At 41.0% G+C, this 9,887-nt stretch overlaps 1 protein-coding gene across 1 annotated transcript; it reads right to left on the bottom strand.

The window, feature by feature from the left end:
* Positions 1-842: 842 nt before the first annotated feature.
* LOC308571851 (vomeronasal type-2 receptor 26-like) lies at positions 843-8,630 on the bottom strand (the record flags this gene model as incomplete). Its single annotated transcript, XM_081167464.1, has 6 exons — positions 843-1,744; positions 2,366-2,492; positions 4,536-4,763; positions 6,270-6,343; positions 7,452-7,728; positions 8,343-8,630. 6 exons carry the CDS (start codon positions 8,628-8,630, stop codon positions 843-845), a joined length of 1,896 nt encoding a protein of 631 aa, XP_081023590.1.
* Between the last annotated feature and the right edge of the window lie 1,257 nt (positions 8,631-9,887).

The following is a 9,887-nucleotide window of genomic DNA, read 5'->3' as shown; positions in this document are numbered from 1 at the left end:
ATGGATCACACGAAACATGACCCATGATTTAAGAGAACTACTGTTGCCACAAAATTGTCACTTTCCATTCATTTCTGAAAATAATCAGTACATGTCGGGGAATGGTTGGGTTGATAATGAACATAGAGTCATTTCTTGATTGGCTTCCTTTGAGGTGTGATGACACAAGCTGCAAACTGGATCTTGAGAGTGGCAGTGGGCAAGCAATCTTTGGTTGTTTCTACTGGATTCTTACCTTCTTCTTCATCCTTATCTAAACATAAAGTATCTTTATTGCCTGACACCCTCCATTTACCTAGCCTTACTTTGTGAAGTTTGGTTGCTAGTGCAGTTAGGCATGTAGTGAAGACAAAGTATCTCGGATCCAACCTGTTGCAATTCATGGCTATCTCACATGAACTTGATAGATGCCCAGCTCACCCAAAATAGGGACAATTTGGCTTGGGGCATGGTCAAATCTGGTGCACAGCCCTGCTAGATAGACTAATGGAATCAGCAAAAGGCAGCTTCTCAAGTTTTTGCACTGCTTTTCTTCTCTTCACTCTGCGCCCCATCATCTCCTCAGGAGAGGTTCAGGGCCTCTTGGGAAGATATGGGAGGTCAACCCTTTGGATGCAGGAGAAGAAGAGTAGGAGACCAGTAGGGCTTCAAGCTGTTGGAGTTCCCAGTTCATTTATACCGCATATGCAACCACGCTGGATTTCAAGACCATAATTGATAAGAGAATCTCTTCTGTTATTTTGATCATTCCAGGTAACTTCCTTTCCTAAAAATTACAGTGAAATTACCATGCCAACAAGTCTACAGAGTGTAAATACAGAAATGACAGACTATACTGTTATTTACATCTTTCTCCGTATCAGCTGCTCTCTGTTATTCAGCTCAGGCCTCACCACAATAATGTAGCATTTAGGGGAAAAGATGCAACCCAGCAGCCCAGCACTGGAAGCCAAGATGGAGAAGATCTCCACAGCCACCATGTATTTTCCTCTGGTGCTCAAGTATGTGGGAATAAAGGAGAACCAAACACTGCAGAAGACCAGCATGCTGAAGGTGATGAACTTGGCTTCATTGAAGCTATCAGGCAACTTCCGGGCTAAGAAGGCCACAGTGAAGCTGATAATGGCCAGGAAGCCCATGTAGCCTAAAACACCATAGAACATGAGAACTGACCCCTCATTACATAAGAATATAATTTCTTCAGTCATTGAGTGCATGTCCACATCTGGGAATGGGGCAGAGGTTGCCAACCAGGAGGCACAGATTCCTACTTGAATCACAGAGCAGGAAAGGACAATGGAGTAAGCCAGTTTTTTGCCTACCCACTTCCTGATTGTGGAATCTGGCTTGGTAGCCATGAATGCCAAAACCACTGAAATAGTCTTGGCCAAGATGCTGGAGAGGGCCACAGAGAAGACAATGCCAAAAGCCGTTTGTCGGAGTGGGCAGGTTGCCTTATTAGGCATTCCAATGAACACCAAGGAGCACAGGAAACACAAGAAGAGGGATATGAGGAGAATGTAAGTGAGGCTTCTGTTATTGGCTTTGACAATGGCAGTGTCCCGGTGCTTAATGAAAATGCCAAGTACCATAGCTGTGATCAGAGAGAATAAAAGCGCACAGAAAGTTGAAACAATGGCCACGGTTTCCCCAAAGCCTAGAACATTAGGTTTCTTGGGAATGCACTCATTCTGCTCTCGATTTGGATATTGATGCGAAGGACATCTGGCACAGATTTCCAACCCTGAAAAAAGGTGGTATGACAATTGAAAATCATTCAGAATATGCTTATGAGAGGTTTTTTCAAAAAAATCCTCTTACCATTGTGTTTTCATGAGGAAAAGTTTCAAAACTTCTAGTTGAAATGCTTCTGGCCTAGAAGCTTTGAAAATAAAGTCTCCAAAGAACCTTGCTCTTAGAGAAAACACCACCAATTATTTTCCATCCTCCCTTTGCCCAAACCTTAGTTTCTTCCAGGGCAGAATGCATGTACAAATATTATGTCTTGGTGCATCAAAACAGACCTGGTGGACCTACACTCATGGTTTCTAACTTTAAAATATGTTATTAAAATGTGGCAACACAGAAGTGAACTGCTGGCAATTGGAAACTTCATCAAACATTATAAAACATTATATGCAATAATGTTTAGAAGATCAATGTACATAGATACAGTGTTGGGAAATTATAGATTAATCTCAGTTCCTTCACTCTTGAAGGTTAAGATAATTTATTCATAATTTATTGATAGCATTTACTCAGAATGAAGATTATTCTACTATTGTTACTATACAGAGCAAACCCCATTGCCAATTTGCTCATAATATACTAAAATAGCTTGAATATGTGATATGGCATCTCTCACCCTTCTCATTTGAGAACATCCCATGAGGACATGGATCACAATCATAACAACAGAACTTCTCCCCCTCCTTCTTTTTCTTCTCATAACCAGGAAGGCAGTTGGCATTACATAATGAAAGGGGTGGCACCTATCCAAAGATACGTGAAGAGGTCAATATTAAGAAAATGTTTTAGGGGATTCATCTAATATCAGGTGATCTCCCATTAATAGTAGGATCCATATGTGCCTAGGTGGCACAAATAGTGGGAGAAAATGTTACAGTTTGAAGCATCATGGAAACACAAGCAGATTATAATGTTCATACCTAGATTGACCATTCATGCAACCATCAGATATTTTGATCTAATACTACTACTGGCTATTTCTTTTGATGGAACTACATCCTCGTGCCCTTTGCTGCAGGAATTTCACTTGATGTCCCCTTAGTCAACTTCAGGGAGTTGGTGTTTGGAGGTCTTGAAATATTGTAGTTCTGCTCCTATTTGGATGCTCCCTACCACTTATACCATTGGAATACGGTGAAGATGAAGTGAAGATGGTGGGCAGATGTATTGGGGTGGTGATGGACTGGCTTTAGAAAACCAGCTTCATGAAATGGAGGGAACTGCAATACAATGCGTACATAAAATAAATTGGAACTTTTTGTTCTCTTCAAAAACAATTCATAAAGTCTGGTGTCGTTTTTCAAAAACGAATATTTCCAACATTTCCCTCCCAATGTCTTATTTTTTAATATATGATTTTGTAGGCAACTACTTCTGAAAAGTTATGGATGAAGGAATTGGAAAAATATGTCGAACTATAGCAGCAAAGATCTTTTTAATACTCTCAATATATGCAAAATAACCTCTTCATCCTTCATATACAAGCAAATGGGAATGGGAGTTAGCAAATATTGGGTTAACAATCCTGAAAGCAAAATGGATGTGGGCATTAAAATATTCCAGAAATGTTTATTAGTGTGAACCTGAAAGAGAACTATCTTAAGTCAATATTGCAATGGTACTTAACTTTACACAGAATTTATTTATTTATTTATTTGACAGAAAGAGGCATTGTTTGAGGTACAATGGATTTAAGACAGAGCTAATAAATATATTTTGAATTTTAACATAATAATGCCATTCTAGACTGATGCACTGAAGGTTTCTCCTTCGTAAGTCAGCTGTGGTTGAGCTTTTCCCTGTGATGTTTTCCTTTACCAATATATATTCGCAAAGCTGGAGCAATTATGTTGCTACACTTAGTTCCAGTAAAACTGCTTGTAAGGATACTGATGCCTTCAATGCAGACGTGTACCTAGGCTCCCTTGTGCCCTTAGCAAGGAGATATATCAGTGCCTCCAAAGTCATGAGGGATCATGGAACAGAAAATTGAAAAGTTTCCATCTTGTCACCAAAACCTTTTCCTTGGACATCAGTTCTGCCTCATCCCTCCCTTGGTCTGTCTGCCTACCTTCCTTCCTGCATTGACCCTTCACCCATCACCTTCCTTCCTTCCTTCCTTCCTTCCTTCCTTCCTTCCTTCCTTCCTTCCTTCTCTTGCCACTCTCAATCTCCCTCTCTTTTCTTCCATCCAAGCCCTGCTTAGCACTCTGTTCAAATTTATAATAGTGCCAGAGGCCCACTGGAGATGCGGAACCACACAGCTGCTCTGATGGCCAATGCCAGCAGCTGGATAAACCCACCAAGAAACTGAGATGAGCCTGTATGCCTTGCCAGCAACCCATGAAGCCTATGGAGTACATGAATGGACCACTGGGCTCCTAGCATGATTTTGGGGGAGGGTCGCCATGGGCCTGGGCCCATGGCAGGGGTCAACCTGACAAACACCTCCTTACACCCCTGCCTCTATCATTCCAACTCAACAATAGTGTCGCAAGCAGTATCAAATAAATCTATCTCATTCTATCTCATGCTACTAACTGGAGAGCTGCCTTGGACAAACAAGCATGTTGGACATGTTGTCTGATAGCCATTGGTCCTTCTTGGTGTGACATGTCTTTTATGCATATTGCTCTTTTTATGACGTGGTTCATTTGTTTATTTATTAATCAAATTATTAGTAGCAGCATTATTAATAGTGGCAGCAGAAGTTGGGCAGCACTTCCCTTTTCACCTCATGTGGCAAAATTACACGCTCTCCCACTTGTGTGCAGTGATTTCCTTACCTGAGTGAAGACTCTGTGCCATTGAATTCCGTTCCCGTTAATGGTGAGCTCTTTTCCAGGAGGGGCCTGGGGATCCAGCCTTCCAACTTTGACCCTGATATATGAATTATTTGGGAAAGTGACCAGGTTTGTAATATCAAAGCCAGCTGCTAATTCTCCATGTTCATTTAATGTAATTTCATCCCCAGCACTGTTGTTGAATGAGATCCTCTGCAGCAATGAGTGGAGCTAGGTGGAAAGAGAATCGGAAGAAATAGAAAATATTGTAATTTATAATGCTAAATAGCTTTCCTAGAAGGATTGACGTTATTTTCCTCCAGGAGTTCACCACTTCAATTAGCAATGGAGAGAATCCAAATTTTAGTAGGAGATACAGGAAGAGAGGGATATCATGAATTAGCATAAACTCAGCAGCCAAGAGACCTCCAGGAAGATACATAATGGAGGCATAAACCTTTAGGCCTGCTAATTTCAGATCACCCTTTGTAAATCATTAAGAAATGGAAAGGATTTGAGTTGATGTGCAGGATACTGAATCAACCCTGGTCATGCTGGTCAATCATCTCTGGTGGGCTTGGGACAGAGGCGAAAGCTGTTTCCTGGTCCTGCTAGATCTCTCAGCTGCTTTTGATACTGTCAACCATGCTATCCTCCTGGAGCATCTTGGAGTGCTGGGAGCTGGAAGCACTGTTATGCAGTGGTTCTACTCCTTCCTCCTGGGTCATGTCCAGAAAGTAGTAGTGGGGGATGAGTGTTTGGACCCCTGTGAGCTCACTTGTGGGGTGCCTTAGGCTTCTGTCGTCTCTCCTATGCTTTCCAGATATATTTGAAACTGCTGGAAGAAATCATTGAAGGTTTGTGCTGGGTGTTCACCAAAATGTGTATGATACTCAGCTCCACCACCTAGCATTTAATTCATAACCCGTGAAGGCAGTGAACATCCTGTTAGGGTGTCTGAAGACAGTTAGTGGGTGGGTGGTGGCTAATGGATTGAGATTCAATCCCAACAAGACAGAAGTAGTGTTTCTGGGGGACAGGGGGCAGGTAGGATTCCTTAAGCCCTGTGGCCTTAAAGGACCAGGTGTGCAGCCTGGGAGCCATTTTGGACTCAGATGTTTATGAAGGTCCAGGTCAATTCTGTGTCCAGGGCAGCTTTCTACCAGCTCTATCTGGTATTCCAGCTGAGACCCTACCTGCCTGTGCACTGTCTCGCCAGAGTGGAACATTCTCTGGTTATCTCCTGCTTGGAATACTACAATGCACTTTATGTGGGGCTACCTTTGAAGTTGACTCAGAAACTAAAACTAATCCAAAACACAGCTGCCAGACTGTTGACTGGGAAGACTGTTTCCTAGTTCTGCTGGATCTCTCAGCGGCTTTTGATACCATTGACTATAACATCCTTCTGGACTGTCTAGAGGGGCTGGGAGCAGGAGGCACTGGTGGTTCTGCTCCTTTCTCCTGGGCCGTGTCCAGAAAGTGGTGGTGGTGGGTGAGTGTTCAGACCCCTGGCCTCTCACTTGTGGGTTGCCATAGGGTTCCGTTCTCTCCCTCATGCTTTTTAACATCTATATGAAGCCACTGGGAGAGATCATCAGGGGGTTTGGGTTGGGTGTCACACAGCTGCTAGAATAGTGACTGTGAGTGGCTGCCAGGACCATATAACACGGGTCTGAAAGGAACTCCATTGGCTCCAGTATGATTCCAAGCAAAATGCAAAGTGTTGATGCTGACCTTTATAGCCCTTAAGTGTCTTTGCTCCTGTATATCTGTAGGAGTATCCACACCCCAATCATCCAGCCCTGACACTGAATGCAAAAAGTGAGGTTACAGGGATCCAGGCAGAGGGCTTTCTTGATACCCACACCTGCTCTTTGGAAAACCCACCCATCAGATGTCTAGGAAATGAACAACAATCTGACTCTTAGAATACATCTGAAGGCAGCCCTGTATGGGGATGTTTATAAAACTTTTTATAAACGTTTCATATCTTGTTCTGTTTTAATTTGTTGGAAACTTCCCATAGTGGCTGGGATACCCTAATTAGATGAGCGGCATAATAATAATAATAATAATAATAATAATAATAATAATAATAATAATAATAATGATGATGATGATGATGATGATGTTTTATATTTTGGAATCCCTGCATTGCATTGAACACTGTAAAATGGCATCATTTTCCTCTGTAGTCAAACAGCATGGCTCTGTTTGCTTGAGTTACCATAGAAACCAGACATTTTCATTAGTGCACAATACTGAACACTTTGCAAGGTGAACACTTTATAAGAGGAAACACTACCTGCCAAGGCTCTACATTCTGAGAAGAGAGTCTGTCTCCACCCTTTATCCTTTTGCGGATGGCTTCAGATGTGTCCCTAATATGTAAGGCGTGTGCCAGAGCATAGACAGCATTATAGATACTGTAGCTGTGGCCGGTCATGCTCATTTCAAAAAATGGTGTAGGAAGGCTCTCCAGCATCTCCTCTCCAGTACATGTACCCATAATGAGTGCTAATGCAGTGGAATTTGAAAGTGAACAACTGAATGCTTGTTCCCAGAAATCCTTGATAAAACCATCTGCATCTGCCCAGGAAGGCTTTACGCTCTTTAAAAAGTCTGAGAAGTCTTGAACATCCTTGGAGTGAATCGCAAAGGAGATAGCACCATGGAACATTTGTATATTAACCTCCCCATTTTTTTCAAAACGGTCTAATATGAAATCAATTTGGGCGGTTGTAATCCATACTTTTCTTTCAGATTGCTTCCTCTTAGATGGAGGCAAAATCAGCTGAAATATATTTTTTATCCCTATAGAAGATAACAGCCATAAAATAGATGTACTTTCTCCATATATAACAACCGTATTTGCTCTGCTTCTCAGAAAAGCAGTGGACAAAATCCTTGTGTTACCCAAATCAAATATGTTACCAGTAAAATGCAGGTGGTATTCAAATTTTTCTGTGAATTCTGAACAGATTCCATTCTTTAAAAGCATTGGTTCAATGATCTGCAAGAAATGCTCTCCAGCTTCATTATTTGGAGTGATGAGCCCGACCCATTTCCATCCAAAATGCAGAAGTAACTGGATAATTCCCTTGTACTGAAGATCTTCACTGGGGACCATGCGGTAGAAGAAACCACGTTTGATTTGATCATTTGTGGCTGGTTCAAATGAACCATATGAAATCTGAAAAAATAAAAAAGCCAAATCTTTCCAAGTGGAATCAAGAATTCACAATGCACCCATTTATGCTTTCAGGAATGATGTAATGTGAACCCATTAAGGTGCCCCATTTATAATATTGGAACATTTCAAACAATCTTCCATTAAATATAATATACAAACATTAATATACACACATATTAAAATAAATTATCAAACCTTCAATTCTAGCATGTGGTGGGTCACCTAAATTAAGTAATTGGGTATTTGATTGATTGATATTGGAATTGATATTATGATTTGGTATTGATACAATGAGGCGTATATTGGAATTTTGTAACTGAAAACTGCTAAAATTATTTTTTTAAAAAATAATAATAATGTGCCCCATTTATCAAAATGAAACTTTTTGAACAATCCTCCATTAACAATATGATATAAATTTTCTTTAGACCTTATGTCCTTTTATGTAAATTGTTGGGTACTATTATTATACCCCCCAAATATATCCATATACTGCAACCCGTTTCCCTTTTCCATTTTGCCACTTCATATTTATGCATCAACAGATTCCTAGTGGGAGGAGAAAAGAGTGAACTACGGCATGAAAAAGCCATTTTTCAATACCTATATTCTACCTGTGGAATCTTGTAAAGACCTAAGACATCTGCCATGGATGAGGAGGTGTCAGAGCTAAGTCCCCCAATGACTCCTCCTACATTTTTCTGAATGCCACATATGTAGTTGGGGACAAAGTGATGTGATTTAAAGAGCAGATCCAGAGTGTTTCGGTAGGCCATCTTTAAATCAAAATAGCTATCATAGATGTGGAATCCAAGAGTGACGTTGGGCAAGATCTTGGCATTCTCATTGATCTCGTCAACAGCAAACACCAAGGCCAGGATGTGTTGGTAGAACTTTCGCATAACCCTGCAAAGAAAGTGCCTTACCATTTTATAGGGAATTAAACAGTGCACAACACTTAGATCTGAGGGATACAACTGCCTCGATTAAATCATGTTGGAAATATGGAAATGGTTTTGTTCCTTTAGAGTTAATGTTTGGATGTCCCTTCCACCCGAATCAATTTTTTTATTTGTCTGAACACAAGGATTGAGAAGTGATCTTCACTTAATAACATTCTGTTTTTCTAACCATGTTGCTTTTTATTACTAGAAACATGTACAGTTATTGAAATCATTACAGCGCCACTTCATCAGTTGTTGTCCCTAGCAACACAAACTGGTATGAAATTAAGATAATGGAATTGGCAGCTGCCATTTTGAGTATGAAGAATGCTGATTGACTAAATGGCTCTCATCCTATTATTGCTATGTGCACTTGAAGCTTGTCCCTGATTGTTTTCAATGTGCTTTAGACATGACTTCAATTATATATAAGCCTTCACCAAAGCAGCACAAGCTGGGTTTCATAGGTCTCAGTTATCCCCTTGCATACTCATGAAAGTAAATAGGAGGGCCAGAAGTGTTAGCTGTAGGATCCGTATGTGCCTAGGTAGCACAAATAGTGGGAGAAAATGTTACTGTTCGAAGCATCATGGAAACAGCTCCTAGATAATAGTTGGCCAAGAAAAGAAAAATTGGACCCCATATCTCCATAATGAAAGCCTGCCATCGTAAATTACTGTGGGCAGGAGGATCATGGCTAGAGAGCAAGTGCTGGTGACCTGAAACTGAATGAGCTCAAACATGGCTGAGGTTTCATTTCTGCACCTGGAAAGTGGAAGGGAAAGGGCTGTGGTGAAGACAGCTTACTTCTTCACCACAATTGTGTACACAACTAGCTGCATGGAAGAGCTTTTCAATGTTGAATACAGGTTTGTTATCTGGCCAAGAACGCACTTCTCTTATAACTTTAGCAGCCTGCTATTATAACTTTAGAAACTTTTTAGGGATGTAATCAATCAGATTCGGAGTTGCATGCCATGATTGAAGCGAGTCAAATGGTATGCAGTGCACTCTCTGTTCCAGCTTTGCTAGATCAGTTTAAATTATTGTGGCCTGAGGATGTAGTGAATGGGATTGGAGAACTGAAGCTACCCAACAGACCCCTTGACCTTTGACCATCTTGACTTTTAAAAACTAGTTCTATGGGATTGATTGGCAGTGGCAGATTTGGGCACCATGGGCAGCCTGGGCAAGGCCAAAATTTTGCACCCACTT

Source organism: Podarcis bocagei (assembly GCF_964188305.1).
Source record: "Podarcis bocagei genome assembly, chromosome: 13".
In the NCBI taxonomy this organism is placed as follows: Eukaryota; Metazoa; Chordata; class Lepidosauria; order Squamata; family Lacertidae; genus Podarcis; species Podarcis bocagei.
The sequence above is the reverse complement of the archived record's forward strand: the minus strand, read 5'-3'. Positions and strand labels throughout refer to the sequence as shown.